The following is a 20318-nucleotide window of genomic DNA, read 5'->3' as shown; positions in this document are numbered from 1 at the left end:
TATAATAATATTGCTATTAATTATTATTTTATACTTTTTAAATAAATTATTTTTTTATATTTAATTTATCAATAATTATTAAATATTTTGTATTAATTTATACCATAAGATATAGAGTAATTTGTGGCATAAATAATTAAGTTTAAATACCTAATAAAATTATACAAATAATACCATGAATTTTTTTTCAAAATAAAACTTAATAATAATCAAATTTATAAATATTATGACAAAACCGATCATAGTTTTTGTATCTATTTCTTAAAAATAGTTTTATGAAAAAAATAAAATTGTTGAAAATTGAGTTCAGGATTCTATTTTTACTATTTTAGAAAATTTAGTGTCAATTTTGTCATTTAACAAAACAGATAGTTTAATTGGTAATTTTTATAAAACACATAATTTAAAATATTATTTATTCTAATTTTCTTTAGGCTTTGATAAATCGCCACCTACACTTATGCTTGAAGTATGAAGCAATAACTTTTTTTTTTCTTTGCTAGGTTAGATAATTTTTATAACACACAAAGACCAAAGTTGGTGACTTGTACTCTAACTGCTCTCACCTTCTTTAGTCTCTCCCAATTCATACAAATTTTAACCCCATTGAATTCACACATACAAAATGTCACACGCAATTCCCTTTTTTCCCAATTAAATTCACCAACCTTGTTCATTTTCCCCATTTACATTCACCACTTTCTCACTGTTTGCTCTAGCTGCATTATTATGAAGATTCAGATGTTGAAAAATTACATGTGACAATACCAAATTCTATAAGTAGAGTTATCTTGTGGCTATTATATTTGTAGAAATAAGCATATTTGTTTTGATTAACAACAAGAGACAATAATACCATGTTGCCATAGAGTCTTTTCATTTGTTCTATACAATAATGGCATTAGAAACAAGTCTCAGACTAAAGATACTAACTTCAGCTCTGTTCATTGCTTATATGTTAGGTAACATATCATGTACATATATAGCATACCACACTAAAATACCATTTCTTTTTTTTGGAATTATATATTCTAATTTGAAGAATTACACATTTTGGTGTGAATATTCTTAATTGGCAGGAGGAAAAGCAGAAGATGAACATGTACCTTATCAAGTAGGAAGTGGAGGTCATGACCCTGCTCAAGTTGTTGCTAGTGCTTTGCTATGTTTCAATGACAAATATGTAAGTAAAATCTATAATTTATTTATTTTCGTTCTCATAAATTAGTTGTGCATTCAGAAATGTTCAATATTAAAATAAAAAAATATATATAATTGTTCTTTCTTTTATGTTTGATTCTCAAGATTTATAGCAGCTGTGAAGAGTCTTATAGATTAAGTGAGAGTGGAAATCTTGAAGTTCCGCCGGAGAAGGCGGAGGAATATTGCGGTGGGCCGTGCCTTAAAGAGACACATCTTGTGCTGAGCTGCATTGATAACATCTTGGCCAACTTTCTGTTTTACAACAAAGCCACAATACAAGATGTTAGAGACACTATTCATGCAGGATGTGGTTATGGACCAGAAAGAGGTTATAACTTGTATTTTATATTATTAGCCTTTAATAAACTCTTCTAACATGTTTTAATTTAATATTGTAAGCTTATTATTAGGGCTAATTTATTGCATTTTGTAGGAAATTTTAATGTGGCTCAACACATTGAAGCTGAAGAAAGCAATAATGCTTATCAGAAAGTAGTTTCAAACCAGATCATTCTGGTTTCTTTTGGGTTGATCCTTTTAGGACCTGGTATATGGCTCATTTGATTTAATGTTATGTATACATACATATTACATATATATATGTATGTATGTACTTAGTGTAAGGGCTGAAGAAGTTTAATTGTACTAAATATATGTATATTTTATATATACTTGGCTCTGGCTGGTATTATATAATAGTTGTCTTATATTTTTCCCCAAACCTATATGTCTTGCCTTCTTACATGTGTGATTGTATGTTTACTTTTACAATAAGTCAATAATATTATGGTCATGCTATCGTTTGTGATTAAAATATACATGGTAATTAAGTAGTTAGTTGAATAAATGTTGAAATAAATCAGTCAATATATAAAAGAGGATTGCTATATTATTAGTGGTTGTTTTCATAATTTTGGGAAAAAAAAAAGAGCTGAAGAAGTAAACAAATGATTTGGAGCCATTTCAAGCTGACTAAACATTATTTTTCTTAAAACAATAAGGGGCTAACTTTTAAATTTAAATACTAGACAAATATTTTCGAGAATGTAATTTTATTCATGATCTATGTGAAAATGCAAAATATATTTTATTTGTATCATGAAATAATTAAAGGGAAATTTGATTTTCTATACTTACATATACCTAATATTTTATTTCTAAACTAATACATATCATCATTGAAAATATATGACCACTTTATCTAAAACTCAAAAATACCCCTCTCAAATTTTCCATACTTTTTTTTAGTGCAAAAACATAAAAAAAAAAAAAAAATTAGTAGTCAGATGGGGTCCGATGGTAGTTCGATGGTGGTCCGATGGTCACCTGATGCTACTTTTGTATGTACAAAAACATAAAAAAAAAATTGGTAGCAGATTTGGTCCGATGGGTCCGATGGGTGGCCCGATGGGTGGTCCGATGGTGGTCCGATGGGGTGGCCCGATGGATGGTCTGATGGGTGGCCCGATGGGTGGTCCGATGGTGTAAATGGGGTGATGTAAATGGGGGTATTTTAGGGATATCATAAAAATTGTCATATTTTACAAATATTAGTTATTATTTGTTTAGAAAAATTTTTTTAACCAAATGTAAGCATAAAAAATCAAATTTCCCTAAATTTATACTAAGTTTTCGTGTAGGCAATGTGAAACTCAAGAAAAGTTTTTTTATATAATCTACTAAAAGTTTGTGGAACTACATTCCCACATAAAAAAAAAAAAAACACCAAACATAAAATTATCATTTCACTTTTAAATATTTATAGAAATTATAGATTTTGTATCTATGTTTAGCGTTCTCACTCAATTGAACTATGATGTTCTCAAGATGTAAATATCTACGAACCATTGGTTAGCATTCACGAACAACTTGAAGAACATAAATAATTTAACTAAGTTGAACCTAACCATATCAAGATTAAAATCTATAAACCCAAGATCAACTATTGATATTGACTTAAAAATATATAACGGTAAGTTTATGATATCTTATCCAAGATCAATATCGGTCCCTTCCAATGTATACTCTATACATCTGATACTAGTAAACTTTGCCAATACCTGGAAAAGGACATAACACTTATCCAAGGTGTAAGTATACTTTATCGCCGATTATCATGTCATTTTAAATCTAGTGAACTGCCAAATTATGGGAATTAAACTTTTGAACATATAATCATGATTATATTCTACTGTGCTGACGACACTATAATCATAAACAAATATATATATATATGTTCTTGACTTAATAGAATTTATACATTAAAACATAATCATGAAATAAATCATGTGAACCCTGCAACATAGAAGGATTTCTGATCTTTATTAATTAGTAAATCTGATTATATATTGAAACGAGTTTTATTTAGGGCACAAAATCCAATATTAAGTGTCTCTTCAAGTTCGTATGAGTTAGTTGAACTTAAGAGGAGCACTGAGTGTTAGCCCAACATGGAGCGCTGAAGGTCATTGGTCACATTCTCTCATGACTCTAGCTCTGAAGGTCGTTGGTCACGTGTCCTCACGTGTCCCCGCGACTCTAGCTCCGAAGGTTGTTGGTCACATTTCCTCACATGTCTCCACAACTTTAGCTCTGGAGGTTGTTGGTCACGTGTCCCCATGACCCTAGCTCTGGAGGTCGTTGGTCACGCGTTCTCACGACTCTAGCTCTGGAGGTTGTTGGTCATGCAACCTCACGACTCTAGCTATGATGACCAATATTCCTGATGACCTTTTTGATATTCGAAAGAAAATTCCATACCCAACTCTCAAATTTTTTGAGGAATAACACCTTGATCGACCCATATAAATTTAGCTTGAACAATTATTGCTCTACATCATAATAGCCCACTCACATAGCAATCTAGTAAAGTCAAATTCAGTGTCCTAACGTTGTAAAATGGATGAACCACCCTACATTTTGTGCACCCCTAAAGAAAAGAACAATTGTTTTTCTTTAATATTGAAATTAAATAATTTTTAATAATTATTCTTTAAAATTAAAATTATATATTTATTTTTGGAGTTTTGTTTTCAATTTTTTTTTATGCTTTATTTATTATCTATAATTTCAAGGCTTAAATTATTATTTACAAAGATATGATTTTAAAGTTTTAAAATTATAAAAATACAATTTTCTCGATAAAAAGTAAAAAATTAACTAAAAAATAACAAGAATCAATCTTACAACAACTATAAATATACTACTAGATTGAAGTTACGTGCATTGCACGTATATTTAGTTTATTTTTATAACATATTATATTTTTTATTTGTTTTAGATTTGCTCATTCTAATTTTGATGTAATTATATTCAAACGTCTTTTCCTTTGTATAAGGGACACTACTTTTGTAACTAAAGCAAATAAAAAAATATCTAATCATAAAATAGAAAATTAAAAAAGTAAAGAGAGTCAGTGTAGGGTCATTTTGACCAAAAATGACAATAGAGGAGTTTGGAATTCATTAGCAATATAAAATACATTCAACTCGTTCGGGGATAATTATATCAAAACTTGCAAAGTATATAACTAAAATATAATAGAAAATTAACCAAACTAATGAAAACTAAACATGATGATTGAGAAATGGTAAATATTGCATTAAGAATTAATAATACACTTACCTAAAAACTAAACATGGTGATTGAGCTATATAAAGAATTTAGATGAACAATAAATACGCATATAAAATTATGGAAGACTTTTTCTTTTTCTTTTTTTTTTGTGGAAACCTTGAACTTTACTACAAAAGAACAAAAGTACAAAAGGTTCAAGCTAAAACAGAAGGTAGAGAACCATTCCATATAAGCTCATTGTTTAACCCCTAAACTTATGGAAGACTTATTATGAAGAAAAACATGACAAGTTGTTGACTTATATATCAGCCAAATTAATGAAAACTAAAAATGGTAATTAAGAAATGATAAATTTTTTTTGTAGTGCTATAAGATACCCCAATATCGTTGTAGTGCTAGAAGAACTAAAGCACTAAATTCATTACTTTTCATTATTGTAGTGATTTGTGAATTTTCGAGATCAGCATGATTTAATCTGCACTGCAGTAGAATAAATCATTAGGCAATGGTCTATTATTGATAATTATACCACTAAGAAAATAAAAGATTGCTTCCACAAAATTTCTCCAACCAAATAATAGAGAAAAAAATGGTTTTATCCAATAACTCAGGAACAATATATAAAACTACTGGTACGAAAAATTACATCTTAAAATTACTCTCAAATATAATAAATCAATGGAAACAATGCTAAAGAAGTAGCCAAAATTTTCTTTGAGTCATTTTATCAAATATATGGTATGCAATAATATAGATAAACTGTTGCTGTCCAAAAGAAAAGATTAAACACAGAAAATTTCTAAAAAGCAAACCATAACATAACACCAGTAAAGTCGTATGCTCGTTGTGTTCGTTGGTTCCCCCTGATAAAACTCCAGGAGTATCCACAAATGTAATGTCTTCTAACAGCTTTAGATGCAAAATAATAATATTTAGATACATAGTTAAATCAATTAAGATCACTGTAATTATAAAATGATAACCTACAGGATGTAGCATTTGAGAACACTCAAATTTTGATAAGAAAGTAATTCTGAATGTTGTAAGGCCACTGAAAGGCATATAATCTTGGACAGCAACAGTGTTGCCAGGGATACTCCTCTCACCAAGCCCAGACTGTAAACAACCATAAACCATAAGAATACAATAGAGAATCGATAAATAAAAATATACACTAAAGATGGAAAAAAAAATATTCACAACCTCGCCTATCAACTCATGATCTATCTCAGTTGCAAAATCCAACGACGATTCCGCTGCTTTGCATATATATCTCAAAAACTCAGCCAAGAATGAAGCAATCACATCAGTACCAAATGCTTGCAGCCAAAAAGATTTATCGAATGAAGTCCGAATATAACGAAAGAACTCCAAAACCAATGATTTAGGACAGAATCAGTGCAATCTTGACATTTCGACAGGAACCGAGCGACGACAAGGACAACATTGAGTTGAGATTCAGTGACGAGAGACTCTGTACCATTGGGGCTTCAATGATTGAAGTCGTAGAAGCCAGTGGTGGTCGGTAGCAATCGTGAGGAGCAGCAGATGCAGAGGCGAGAGATGGAATCCATTAATTCTATGGTGCGATTTGGGATTTGGGATTTAGTTAGTCGGTCGAGACTAAAGAAAGAGGAAGGTAGTGGAGATAGGACCTCACCATTTAGAAAAAGATTATAAATGGAGATCACTGATCGTTGTCTCGTAAAGATTTTTGAAATTTGGGTTTGAGAGAAGAAAGAAGATTCACATTTAATGTGGATGAAGAATCGCAGATACAGTTGCAGGGATGGAGAATTATTGGGATTGAAAATCGCATGGTTTTGTTTGAGAAGAAAGAGGAATCGCAATATGGTTTGAATGACATTAATTAAAGGAAACGGTGGTCTCCGTTAAAGTTAACAGAATAAAAAATAACAAAACGTTAAACCAAGAATGGCCGTTAGATAGGCACTTTTAATATATAAAGATAAAATAATAAAAAAAATAACGAGAAAACCAACTTTATGAAAATTATAATTGTTGTGACTATAAATCTTTATATATTTACAAGGTGAATGGGTTTATGAGGAGGAGGCTGTGGCGGCCATTTCTGGGTCGCGAAAGAGAGGGATTGAGAAGGTTTAGCTTGTGTTTGTTGGGGTTTGGGGGTTTGTAGAGAGACAGAAGACTCTCTCGTGTAATGAAATGGAAGCCCTAATTTGAAGAATGCTATCCCCAAATCCAATTCAGGGATGAATCGTGTGGCTCGCACGTGCGGTAGGGACGAATTTAACAGAATATTGATTTTTTTGGGGTTAAATTTAACAGAATATTCTTTTATTTGTAAAGAATATTCTGTTAAACCAAGAATTGCCATTACATAGGCACTTTTAATATATAAAGATAAAGATACTATAAATATTCTATGTATTAATTTATTTTTGTAATTATTTTTAAATTTTTGGTTTTTTTTGTTGGTGAAAATGCTTTAAAATTAAAATGATTAAAGAATAAAAATAAGGTAAGATCTGACCGCATATAAAAATCAAAGACAACAAGCACATCACCATGTCGACATATTTAAAGCTTCAAAGGGGAAAACGAAAACAACACTTGACTTACACGCTTTTACCAAATTTTGATCACTTCGCCGGGAAATCAATCAGAGCTCTGGCACTCACTTTCGGAGAACACGATGAAGATCAACGTCAACTCCATAGCTCGGAAAGTAGAGGTCGATAATCGGATTCCTCTTCGCTACTACTATCGAATCGCTGATAATCTCCTCAGACAGGTTCGCTTGCTTTTCGATTTCCCTCTCTTTTCAGTTCGCTTCTTGTCTGTATTTGCAATTAGGTTTTTATTACTTGATTCTTAGCATTGTTTCCGCTTAGAATTTGAATTTTCTTATCACCGATTACCGAACGAAAACCTATGCCTTCAATATCAAATTATGCTTATGCTTTTTTCTTCTTTTAGAGTAATAATATTAGCACAACTCTGTTTTTTATGATCAGGCTACTGTATACCGGGAGGAGAATAATATTGTTGATTTGTATATCATGCTTTTAAGATTTTCAAGGTATGGAAATTATGAATTTTGTAATAGCTGGTTATCTGAAGTTTTAAAGTTAGTTCATTTTTACAAATTTGGTATTCTGTTATGATCGTAGTTTGGTGGCTGAAACTATACCATGTCATCGAGATTACCAGGCTGTTCTTCCAAAAGAAAGAGGATTATATAAGAAGGTGAGTTATACCATTTTTTGTTCCAATATTTGATATTAGGGTTATCATGGATCAATTTTGACTGTCCTTGTGTCTGTTGCAGAAACTGTTGAATGTAATGGATGAGCTTGAAAAAATAAAGCCAGAAGCCGATTGCAGAGTGAGAGAACTTAATGAGAGACATTCCAGAGCTCAGTTGGCTCAGATTGATGGCCCAGAAAGGACTTTGTATGGTTCCCAGACCTCTCTACAAGTACCTTCTGGAAACAAACAATTGCCGAGTATCAATGTTAAGCAGGTAACTATGATCATGTTGGTTGCTGGCTTAGTGATAGGGTGGTTACTGGTTAAGGAGATTATTGATACATAACTGTGCTTTTATTCTATGCTCATTGGTCTTCTGTGGTTATGAAGTTAGTGGAATTTCATTTGTTTCAGTTTGTTCTGTTGTTTAATTTTGCTTCATGCTGTCAATTTTAATCTATCTTGACAAATTACTGCAGTCTACAAGCATGGCCTCACCGTCTTCCTGGAATTATAACAATGATTATCCCTTGGTTTCATCCAATGATATGCCAATTGAAAAGCAGTTCCAAAAGCTGTGAGTACATATTTTCATTTGAAAGTCATAGAACATAAATGTAATATCCCGTGCACATTAGGTGTAGGCTTGTAGCTCCTTCGAATTCGTATGTACATCTGATTTGTAGCATGTGGCAACTGGCAACTGATAAGTATATAGGTGTTTATTCTAGCAATTTTCTCCTTAGAGTACAAGTTTTTACAACTGACTTCATAGTTTTGATGCTCCTGAACTACCTTTTAATTCGTCCACTGGCAGGGTCTTTCTTTGGGTTCCCATCAAGTAATTAATAACTTTTCTTTTTTCACAGATCTATTAAAGTTGGTCGTCCAAATAAGGAAACTTTGTCAAGACATTCATTTTTAGGTCCAAATGGTCTTCGAGGCCAGTGGCTTGGACCAAGTACAGGGACTAAGGTAAATTTATGTGGCATTAAACTAGTTTTTTAATAAATTTTTCCTACTTAAATTGTTCCAACTTTTCCGACTGTAATGATGAGCCAAGATGTTTCTCCAATACAGGTTCAGTATCCCAGCAGTACAGATTTAACGCTTGCTGAAATTCCTATAGATTCAGGGTTAGGATTTCTGCAACCTCTACCTTTAAGTTTATCTGCTTTAATTGCTTTCTGCTTGATGTGTTGTCTTTTTTACAAATTTCTAAGCAAAGAAGTGTAACAAAAATTCCAAAGATAACACCCTTTAGTTATTGTGTGGTTTTCTCAAGTACAATTTGTGGCTGCTTGTAACATGTTCCACTTTTTGTCATCCTATGTTAAAAAGGCTGAATCAGGCTGGACAAAATGATTTGGCAGTAAAAGATGACAATTCAGGTGGAATTCAATCTTCAATGGATGCAGTGCTCTCTTTAAACGATGGAAGATGGCCGCATCCAACTGAGGAATTACGTCCTCGTCTGTTTAATGAAGTGAGCGAGGATATTTTTCAGCTGAGTAATATCCATCAACCATGCCCACCCCCAGTTCTTGCTCAAGTACAGCAGAACATTGCACCTATTCCTCCATCAAAAGTTGCAGATCCAAGACCTGGTCCTTCAAAACCTTCTGAAGATGGGATACCCAATTCTAATTCATTTCGACAGCTACATGTTGTAAGCCTTGATTTTCTTTATACACTTACAAAAATATTATTTTTGACTGTGATGGTTATGCTCTTCATGACATTCTCTATTTCATTTCAAATATATCCTGCTTCTAACTATTGGTGCCGTTGTGATTATATGTGTACTTCACAGCCTGTAAGGTTGATGGAGGACTTCTTGAGATTAGCTCGAGCGAATACAGCAAAAAACCTAGAGACTTGTGGTATTCTTGCAGGTTCATTGGTAAGAAGCAGCTATTTTTTTCCCCATTTTACTCTCAGGATGATTCTGTTCCTGATAGAAGTATAATGGTTTTGGGAGCACAAAAATAATGTCTTTTGGATCTTACATTCTCATATTTCTGTGCCTGCAGCAAAAGAATGTTTTCTACATTACTACATTAATAGTTCCTAAGCAAGAGTCAACTTCTGATTCGGTAAGAATGTTCACATCTAAATTTATGCTTTGCTCTTTTACGTATGAAAATATTTTTCCCTCTACAACATCTTTTTCGTTATAGATACGTACCTATTTGACCACATTCCAGCCTTAAGCCTTCAAACCTTACTATGGTTTTATTCTCATAAGAAGTGAGTAGATGTATTTTTTCTGTATTGAATAAATCATATCTAAAAATTACAATAATTCTAATAGTATAGAGAAAAATTGTTGAGTAAATTATTTTGTCTACAGTGGTATGCAAAAAGCTCTGTTTACAAGTTTTTATAAAAATTCGTGCATTTCTCTATGTATAGTTGACAAGCTGATATATTTTTTTTTCCAGTGTGAAACATTGAACGAGGAAGAAATTTTTGAAGTTCAAGAGAGATTAGGTCTTTTTCCTCTTGGATGGATTCATGTAAGTTTCATTAGGCCCGAGTGGAACTAAAGTTATATTATTTATTCTCTCTCTAATAAATATATAGATACATGTAAACAGGTAGATACACATTATGTAATATGTATGCTCATATGTAGTTAGTTTTATATGCACACAAAGCCTGATGAAGCAGACTATTTCCCTTTTCCCTTTTCCCTTTTTATATTTAGGCAAAGATAGAGACTTGTATTATTGATATAATAAGAGCAATGACACAAGTAAGAATGAAGAGGATCTTTGGATTGGATTTCAAAATGTTTGATCTCCTCGAGGAAATTACTAAAAACAATAATATATAGTATGGTCATCTCGTTAGTTTTCACTTATTAAAGTGTCCTTTTTTTGAGGAAAATTCTACAGAATTTGCATAGTCATCTTCCATCATTATTCTGTGATTATTATTTATTTACACAGCTGTGTTTCTTTGCGTATTAACTCTTTCTCTCTCGATTTTCATTTTTCAGACACATCCAACACAAACATGTTTTATGTCATCTGTTGATCTGCACACTCATTACTCATACCAGGTAATAAATTCTTTTTGGTTTATTTGTGTACTTTGATAGTAAAAAAGAGAGTTAAAAAGTTTGTGTATTTTGTTACTCACTATAAACTGAAAGAGATGGTTACTTTTTACTAGCAGTAATGAAATATTACACTTTGCATTTTGCTTTTTTGCTTTGTGCGTGTTTGGGTATGCGTGTGAGCGTGTGAGTCTGCATTAATTTGACAATAATGCGGCAGATAACTAGTGTGGTAACTTGTCTTAATACATTATTATTTGGAAGTCTTGGAGACGTGTGTAGGGCCATAGAGAATTGTGGAAACTAGGAATGTTCAATTTATATAAAAAGAATCTACTTTTCAGTTTTTTGTGAAATAAGCCGACTGTTATTATGTTATTGATGAGATATTTGGATAAGCAATCCAAGTTCTTTGCTGATTTGATTTTCTGTTCTGTCATTCTTTTTTAATATGTATTAAATATCATTTAGTAATCTGTTAATTAAAGTTTTTGCTTTTACATCTTCAGGTTATGTTACCAGAATCAGTTGCTATTGTTATGGCTCCCACAGATGAATCTAGGCAAGTTTTCTTTCTGCCTGCTATCGTTTGCTGAACTGGGTTTGTGATTGGGAAGTTGGGAATTGAATCTTATATTAATACCAATACCAATACGAATACCATTGTCTGTCATACACCATCTTCATAACTCTGCAGCCTACAGTGTTTTCCTGCTACCTTTTCACACTTCAATTTATTACAACAAGCACTCTTTTTAAGACTAAGGTGGCATTTGGTTGGGAGGAATGAAAATATAAGAATAGGAATAGAATCAAATCTCAAATGCATAACAAAAATTGATAAAAAAATTATTGCAATTTTTCTCATCTTGCATTGGAATGATCATTCTTTCCATTTCAAAATAGAATAGTCATTTTACTAAAATGATGGAAAAATCATCCCATTAGAATGACATTGCAATACTTCAAAATATAACCAAACAAATAAATGGAATAAAAATTGTTTCCTTTCTATTCAATTTCATTTCATTACCTCCAACCAAACGCCACCTAAGGGTAGTATAATTGCGCCACTAATCCGTAGCAATAAGCAACCTTTACACTGTTGTATTAGAGGAAAGATAGATCAATTTAACAGTTCTTATAAATATAGATGGAGAAGCTTGAACATGTGGGGGTTTGATATGGTGAACACTGAGACTTTGTGTGTTGGCAAATGAAGTTGTCAAATAAAAGTATTCTAAGATATCAAGCTGATAGAATTTGAAAAAGCATATATATCATTTAGTCACTTGCTATAAATATATAGTTATCATCCTAACATATTTTCCATTCCATTGCAGTCCACATGGCATATTCCACTTGTCGGACCCAGGTGGCGTGTCAGTAATTCGCAACTGTGACCAACGTGGTTTTCATCCCCATGAGGAGCCAACAGATGGAACTTCAATATATGAGCATTGCTCTCACGTCTTAATGAATCCGAGTATGAAGCATGATGTTCTTGATCTCCGGTGAATTTTTGAAAAATACAATAAAAAACCAAAATTGAAGATTATTTTCAGAAAAGAGAAGGTAAATATTTATGAACATCAGTGATAGAATGTGTTTTTTACTCTACGAATACTGTAAATTCAATGGAGATGTTACACTTAATCCCTTGTGAATATTAATTACCAGATTGTTATTACCATTCGGCTTTGACAAACATACATCATGATGAGATTCGAGAATTTAATATTAATTTTATACTTTGTAAGTTTGTTTTGAGGTTCGAATTTACATTTGCTGACAACATTTGGAAATTATTACACTTGGTGGCCAATCTTTCGAGTAGTCTAGACTTCATACTAGATTAGTGGTTGTTGAGCAAATAAATGAAATTATGAAGGAAGGAGATGGAGTCATTTGGTGTTGCGGTACTCATACATAGGACCACATTGGGTTTTATAGAAATAAGGAAATTTCGTTAGAACATTGATGATATCCCAATTACCATGCTGCAAGTTGGTGACCAAATATAGAGGGGTCTACCTTAGAATTTGTGACATTTTTGAATAATTTGTTTTTCACAAACTTTTAGGTGAGTTTGAAAAGTAATAAGATGACCAATGGTTGTAGGTTAAAATTACACACTCAGAATTTAGTGTAATTGTTATTATTTTTATTTTAAAAATTAGTTGTTATAAAGTATTAATTTTTAGTGTAATCACTATTTTGTCGAACATAACATGAAAATTCATACATAGTTATCATTTTACGACTAAATATAACTTGTTTTTAATCACTACCCTAATGCTTTTGTATGCATATATGGGTGTGTGTGTGTGTTTAAGCCACGCATGATAAACCCACTTATATGGTTAATATGAACAATTCCAATTTTGGATGACAAGAAGGGAAGTGGGGTTTTAAGTGATAACAAATTATGTTCACAAGATTACTCGTATACTAGAGAGAGAAAAATAAAAAATAAAAAAAAAAACCAAAAGAATTAAATACAAAAGGGGTTATGCTTTTATGGGTATTGAATGTAGTAAGGGGCAGGGCGGCATTAAGTGGTGGTTGGTCCTCGGACCCCTCCTCACCTTTTGCTTTTATTTGTAAAATGTAATAAGTATGGAAAGCAATTACTTCTCTCTCTCTCTCTCTCTAAGTGATGATAGTGGTGCCTGCAACTGCCTATGCTTCATTCATGGCCATTCCCTCCTCTCTGTCTAAACAACTTGACCTTTCGTATTTATCAATAGGTATATTTGTACATGTATGAATGTATATATGTTTGTATGTACGTATATTATTAAGTAAGCAAGTTGGGAATTGGGGTACTAAATATTTGCTGTCTTAAACCGTGCATGTGATCCAATTCAATGTTGGATGAGAATGACATTGACAATTTAACTTTCACGAGACGATATACTTATTAGCTTTTTTTTTTAATATCGGTGTTCTCTACAGTGTTAAGTAAATAATTCTTATTATAATCTCTTAGTCAACTTCTGTACATAAAGATACATGTTGGAATTTTTTTTTTAATTTTTTTTTTCACGGCATTATTCGTTATGCTTACAACATCATCCCTATAAATTTTTTAAAATTTTCGAATAGTTTATAGTACCGAAAATACGTTTGAAGTTTTTTGAATATACGCAGTAAACTGAAATATTAAAAACTTTATTTTCGGCATTGTAAATTATTCAAAAAATTTTAAAAATTTACAGTAATGATACTGTAAGTTTGTAACTATAACGAATAACGCTATAAAAAAAATTGAAACATGTGATTTCGGGCATAGAGGTTGACTAAGAGGTTGTAATTAGCACTTTTATGAGATGATGTCTTATAATTAAGGTAACATGCTTATAGCACTATTATGAAATGATGTCTTATAATTTTTTTTTTTGGATAATTATGATTTTTGGTCATTGAACTTTGACATGTATCAAATTATGCTTTCTGAACTTTTCATGTCGTTAAAAATTTCTTTTCAATTATTGAAATTGTTGAATTTAAAGAGTTGCATCTAATTTCATTTAATTTTGCTAATGTGGCGAATGTTTATATACTAAATTGTGCTCCCGAACTTTGATATCTACAAAATTATGCCCCTTGAATTTTAACATGTATAAAATTGTGCTCCTAAATTTTCATCCACGGCAGACTTTCTTTAGTAAAATTAGACAAAAGTATTTAAATCTAATAATCTCAATAGTTCAAAGAGAATTTTTAACGACTAAAGGGACAAAAATCTAAATTAGCAATTTTTTTATATTGGGGAATGTAGAATTCGAACTTGGAACCTCCTCTTTATGAAGAGAGGTGTGAAACTATTAGGCTATGTCTATAACCACTTATGATGTCATATAATTAGTTAACAATTTTTTATAATCTTTTATTAAAATAAAATAAATAGGATTTGATATTAAATTATATCAATAATAATATAACAAGGGAAATTTGAATTTGTATGCTTGCATTTAATTAAAATTTGTCCTCAAAACTCATAATACCCCATATTTAAAATATATGACCATTTTTTCTATTATGCCCAAAATACCCTCTGTTTTTTCCTTCACCCCCTATCACTTCTTCTCTCTTTCCCTCTCTCTTCTTTTCTCTAACCTGCCCGAAGCTACACAAAGGGAGTCAATTTTTGCTCCTCTATTCTCATCCTCACTACACTAGCACCACACTGCACAAGGCTCACCACAAGCTCACCACATAATTTCTCTCATTTTTGGACGAGCATCATACACTAACTCATGGGTAATTTTTTTTTTTTGTTTGTGTCATCTTGTTTGTTGTTGTTATATTTAGTTTAGAATGTTATTTTGATGCTTGATCTGTAGATTGTTGCTGTTATTTGGCTGTTTTTTCTGTTAAAAAGTTTGCTGCCTGTGAAATCTGGATTTGTTCTGGTTTTTCTCATTTTTGTCGTCGGGCCGTCTTGCCGATGGGGGTCCGATGTGCTGAAAATTTTGTTGGCAGGGAAGACGGCCCGATGGGTCCGATGGTCCGACCCCTTGTGTATTTTTTTATTTTTTATTTATTATTTTTTTTTTGTTGGAGCTGGGTCCGATGCTCTCCATATGGGTCCGATGGGTCCGATGGTCGGACCATGTGGGTCCGATGGTCGGACCCTGTGTATTTTTTTAATTTTTAATTTTTTATGGGAAATTTGAATTTTTAATTTTTTTGGACCCTGGGGCCGATGCTCTCCATATGGGTCCGATGGTCGGACCAATCGGACCCCATCGGACCCGATTGGTTTTTGGATTTTTTGTAATTTTTTTTATTTTTTTAAAGGATGGTCCGATGCACCTCCATGGGGTCCGATGGTCGGACCAATCGGACCCTACTGCAACTTTTTTTTTAATTTTTTTATTTAATTAGTTATGATTATTTATTGTTTATTATTGTATGCTTAATTTATTTTGTAGTGATTTATTAATATTTGTGTTATTAATTTTTCTTTTATTAATAATTATTATTTTATTATCAATTAATAATTATTTTTTATTATTAATTATTATTTTTTTATTAATTATTGTTTTGTTATGAATTATTAATTATTGTTTTATTTTTTTTAAATAATAATTGTTTTATATTATGAATTATTATTAATTATTGTTTTATTAATTATTGTTATATTTTTTATGGTATTAGTAATAATTATTAATTATATTTTATTATTAATTTTTTTTATTTTTTATTATTAATTATTGTTTTATTATGAATTATTAATTATAGTTTCATTTTTCATTTTTTTTATTAATAATTATTTTATTATTAATTATTAATTATTATTTTATTATCAATTAATTATTATTGTTTTGTTATTAATGATTAATTAAGATTTTTTTCGGTGAGATTTTTGTTGTAAATTATAACTGTGTTTTTTTAAATGTTTCTGACAGATTCAACTGTTAATGCGTGTGTTATGTATAATGGTGTTTGGGAGGTTGATGGTAGAGATTGGATTTATAAAGGGAGTGCCGCTTTGACAATTGACATTGATCCGAACCTAAGCTACTCAGGTTTGGTTGATGTTTTGTACGAAGAACTGGATGTTGACAAAGCGGAGTATGACTTGAAATTGGAAGTAAATTACAAGTACAGGAAAGGCTATGAGTATCCTCCTGAAGTTATTCGAAATGATAAGCGTGCAAGGTACTTTTTATCTACACTTGCGAAGAAGCCAGATGAATTTATTCCTTTGTTTGTGACTTTGTTAAAGAAGAATGTTTGGGTTGATCCTAGTCCCACACCAAGTTCTGTTAAGGATAATCGTAGCGAGGTTGGGAGTTTTGTTCCAGAAACAAATCCAGAGGTGTTGGTTGCGGATGTATTACCTGAATTAAACACTATGATGCCGAGTGCTGATATTGTAGCACAAATGCCCTTCATTGATGGTTTTTGTGATGGTCCAGACCCTGAATATTATGTTGAGGGCAATGATGGCGTAAGAGACGACGAAGGTACAGAGGCCCCTGCTGCTGTACCTTTGAACTTGACTCCACTATCGTACCAAATACCACCGAGACCACCGAGGCCACCGAGGCCACCGACACATAACAGAATGCCCCGTAGAGAAAATTGCCAAACACCTGGTACTAGTAGTAGTCGTCCAGGCGAAACCAGTGATGCTAGAGGAACTACTGACAGTACAGGTCCTAATAATGGTAGAGAGACCAATGATGTTAGTGGTCCTACTGATGCTCGAGGTACCAATGTGACTGGATGGAGCGATCCATTTTCTTCTTCGACAAGTTACGGTAAATTCAAGGAGAAAATGTATACAAGAGAAGACATCGAGGATCATAGTCATTATATATCTACGGGTGGCACACCAGGCGGGGAGTTACATGTGGGAAAGTTTTTTAGAGACAAAAAGCATTTAAAGATGGTTGTTGGCCTGTATGCAATGAAGAAAGGGTTTGACTACTACGTTAGGAAGTCCGATGACGATATTTGGTACGTCACATGTAAGGATACAGATTGTGGGTGGAGATTAAGAGCGAAGAAGAACGTACTTTCTAACATGTTTGAGGTGAGTACATTTCATAATGTACATACATGTTCCCTTGATCTTCGAGGAAAAGATAACCGTCAAGCATCACCTGTAATAGTTGCCCATCTAATTAAGGATAAGTTCACAACTGACGGCTCGGATCAGTTGCCCTCTGATATAAGAAAAAGTATGCACAAGGATTACGGGATCCAAATGAGTTACGAAAAGGCATGGAGGTGCAGAGAGAAGGCAATACACCTGACTCGGGGTACACCTGAAGATTCGTACTCTTTATTACCTAGTTACTTGCATATGCTACAGTTGCGGAATCCAGGTACCATCACAGATTTTGTGGTAGAAGATGGTCGCTTCAAGTATTGTTTCTTCTCTCTGGGTCCTTTCTATTCGGGGGTTTAAGTTTTGTCGACCTGTTATATGCGTTGATGGGTCTTTCTTGAAGACTAGGTATGGTGGGAAAATGTTGTGTGCAGTGGCTTTGGATGCAGGGAGTCATATCTTTCCGATAGCTTTTGCTATAGTTGACAGTGAAAACCACAATTCCTGGACCTATTTTATGAGAAAATTGAAAGAAACGATTGGTGATGTTGAGAACTTAGCTTTTGTTTCGGATAGGCATCAAAGTATTGTTCGTGCTTTGGATATTGTGTTCCCTGATGCACACCACGGTGCATGCTACCACCACATTATTATGAACGTCAACCACAAGTTCAAGACTGACGTCTTCACGAATCACATTTACACGTGTGCGTACACTATTCAAGATCAGAGTTTCACAGAGAATTTGAGAACATTCGGGCCATGAATCCAGCGGTTGCAAAATATCTTGAGGAAATCGGATTTGAAAAATGGGTTCGGTCGTACTTTCCAGGGGTACGTTACAATGTAATGACGAGCAACTGGGCTGAGAGCTTCAACAACACAACTAAGGATGCAAGAGGCTTCCCGATCACCGCCGTAGCATTCCTGAGGTCCAAAGTCCAGAAGTGGTTTGCTTCACGAAAAGAAAAAGCTGACAAGTGGACGAAACCCCTAGCACCAGAAATGGAGGAGGACTTGGCATTGCATTTTGAAAAAGGTCGGTTTTTGAACGTTGACTCATGCGGGCCTTACACGTTGTAGGTTCACCCTGGAAGAACAGTTCTCACCGGTGGCGTAGTGGACTTGCAGGAAAAGAGTTGCACTTGCGGCTTGTTCCAGTGCATGAAGTTTCCTTGTCCTCATGCATGTGCTGCATCTCAGGAGCGAAGTATTAGCGTGTACACACTATGCTCGCCATATTACACAACAGAATATTGGAGGAGAACATACGAAGGAACAATTATGCCAGTTGGTGACGAGGATGATTGGGAATTACCTGATGACATAAAGAACATGACAGTTGGAGTGCCTGTTGAGAAGCAACCAGTAGGGCGACCCAAGAAGCAAAAGGTTGGAAGAATTAAGAACAACCGAACTGCTTGTAATGGTGAAAGGATTATCAAATCACGAAAATGTAGCAAGTGCGGTGCCACGGGACACAACAGAAGCACTTGCACCTACCGAGGTTTAACATAAATTTTTAGTTTATTAGTATTGTGATGCGCTGGACTATTATGTTATTTATATTTATGGTGTAAAATATTTTTAATTTGTGGCATGAACATGTGTTGTACTGTTACGTATTTCTTAGAAAATTATTTCTAAACTTTGTTAAAAATCTGAGCCAAAAACAAGTTCTACTGATAAAATAAAATAATTTTAGTGAAAGTAGTTTGTTCAAATTGAAAAGTGTAAAAGTAAACATTGTTCAACAAATATAAAAAATTAAACATCTAAAGTTCATGCCAAGTTCTGGTAGAATAAATCTACTGCCCATCTCTGGCGAAAGAGCGACATATGCTGATCATGTACTCCATCGAATGGTAGATCCAATAACTTATGCTCAATATGCTCTATGACGTACATTCCACAATCGCCGCTGCAATAGTAGGTAAACACAAAATTTAATAAACCATAGAGAATATTATAAATTTTTTTTGTTAATTAATAAACATACTATAAAAAAAATGCATTTAAATTACCTCGATTTTGTCTGAGGTACAACTTTATTGTCCATCATTTCCCAGTCGAAGGGTCTGACCTGACTTTCGGAGGCTGTCATTTGAGGGACCATCACCATGTAATGAGTGTCACATACACCACACTGGTCCACCAATTTGGCTAGTAAAGGGCACCACACATCCATAAGCGAATTCAGTTCGTCGTTCGTTAGAGATCCAAGACTCGAATCGAAGAGGAATATCTTCCACAACTCAAGATTGACCTCCATAGCGATCCAATGTTTCGGTCCGTTCAAGAACAGGGCCATGTATATGCACTCCATACCCTTCCAAGAAGGCAAAAATTGGTTTGGATCCCCACGAAGGAGTTCCAAGATGGACTCATCCCAAACAAAACCATCATGGTCAGTATTGCTCTTCCAAGCATCCCACCGACCCCTCAACGATGAGGTAAACCAAGATGGCATGACAGTACACTTACGTGGGTACAACTCCGGGAAGAAGTGTTGCCTCCTCCTCATCATATGGAAAGCAGCATCCAAATGCTGCACAGCACATATAAATAAGTCAGCACAACCACATTACAACATTAAAAAAAAAAAAACAAATAACAACAGTAAAAAGCAGTAAATAACAACATATAATACTTAGTTAATAAACTTACGCCATC

General features: G+C 33.1%; 3 protein-coding genes across 3 annotated transcripts; 2 read left to right on the top strand and 1 right to left on the bottom strand.

Moving 5' to 3' along the window:
* Positions 1–718: 718 nt before the first annotated feature.
* On the top strand, positions 719–1924 carry LOC133030810 (uncharacterized). The gene is made up of 4 exons (XM_061103706.1): positions 719–962; positions 1080–1183; positions 1306–1531; positions 1637–1924. The coding sequence occupies exons 1-4, from the start codon at positions 896–898 to the stop codon at positions 1765–1767; spliced, it is 528 nt and encodes a 175-aa protein (XP_060959689.1). The 5' UTR covers positions 719–895; the 3' UTR covers positions 1768–1924.
* A 5389-nt stretch (positions 1925–7313) lies between these two features.
* Positions 7314–12836, top strand: LOC133030833 (AMSH-like ubiquitin thioesterase 3). Its single transcript, XM_061103747.1, has 14 exons — positions 7314–7555; positions 7779–7843; positions 7935–8010; positions 8093–8287; positions 8493–8590; positions 8883–8988; positions 9094–9149; positions 9355–9682; positions 9827–9916; positions 10047–10109; positions 10458–10532; positions 11018–11080; positions 11587–11639; positions 12421–12836. The coding sequence occupies exons 1-14, from the start codon at positions 7457–7459 to the stop codon at positions 12593–12595; spliced, it is 1542 nt and encodes a 513-aa protein (XP_060959730.1). The 5' UTR covers positions 7314–7456; the 3' UTR covers positions 12596–12836.
* Positions 12837–19307: 6471 nt separating this feature from the next.
* On the bottom strand, positions 19308–20311 carry LOC133030832 (uncharacterized). The gene is made up of 2 exons (XM_061103746.1): positions 19670–20311; positions 19308–19566 (listed from the first exon to the last, which is right to left on the bottom strand). The coding sequence occupies exons 1-2, from the start codon at positions 20170–20172 to the stop codon at positions 19428–19430; spliced, it is 642 nt and encodes a 213-aa protein (XP_060959729.1). The 5' UTR covers positions 20173–20311; the 3' UTR covers positions 19308–19427.
* Between the last annotated feature and the right edge of the window lie 7 nt (positions 20312–20318).

This window comes from Cannabis sativa, chromosome 9 (assembly GCF_029168945.1).
Source record: "Cannabis sativa cultivar Pink pepper isolate KNU-18-1 chromosome 9, ASM2916894v1, whole genome shotgun sequence".
Taxonomy (NCBI): Eukaryota; Viridiplantae; Streptophyta; class Magnoliopsida; order Rosales; family Cannabaceae; genus Cannabis; species Cannabis sativa.
Note: the sequence above shows the minus strand (reverse complement) of the source record. Positions and strands in the feature narration are given on the sequence as shown.

Excerpts from the sequence above, each read along its gene's own strand:
- LOC133030810 (XM_061103706.1), top strand. The coding sequence starts at position 896 with ATGGCATTAGAAACAAGTCTCAGACTAAAGATACTAACTTCAGCTCTG. Across the intron at positions 1,184-1,305 it reads TATGTTTCAATGACAAATAT|ATTTATAGCAGCTGTGAAGA; the intron begins GTAAGTAAAATC and ends TTGATTCTCAAG. Across the intron at positions 1,532-1,636 it reads TGGTTATGGACCAGAAAGAG|GAAATTTTAATGTGGCTCAA; the intron begins GTTATAACTTGT and ends TGCATTTTGTAG.
- LOC133030833 (XM_061103747.1), top strand. The coding sequence starts at position 7,457 with ATGAAGATCAACGTCAACTCCATAGCTCGGAAAGTAGAGGTCGATAAT. Across the intron at positions 8,011-8,092 it reads AAAGAGGATTATATAAGAAG|AAACTGTTGAATGTAATGGA; the intron begins GTGAGTTATACC and ends TGTCTGTTGCAG. Across the intron at positions 9,917-10,046 it reads GTATTCTTGCAGGTTCATTG|CAAAAGAATGTTTTCTACAT; the intron begins GTAAGAAGCAGC and ends CTGTGCCTGCAG.
- LOC133030832 (XM_061103746.1), bottom strand. The coding sequence starts at position 20,172 with ATGATGAGGAGGAGGCAACACTTCTTCCCGGAGTTGTACCCACGTAAG. Across the intron at positions 19,567-19,669 it reads GTACCTCAGACAAAATCGAG|CGGCGATTGTGGAATGTACG; the intron begins GTAATTTAAATG and ends CTACTATTGCAG.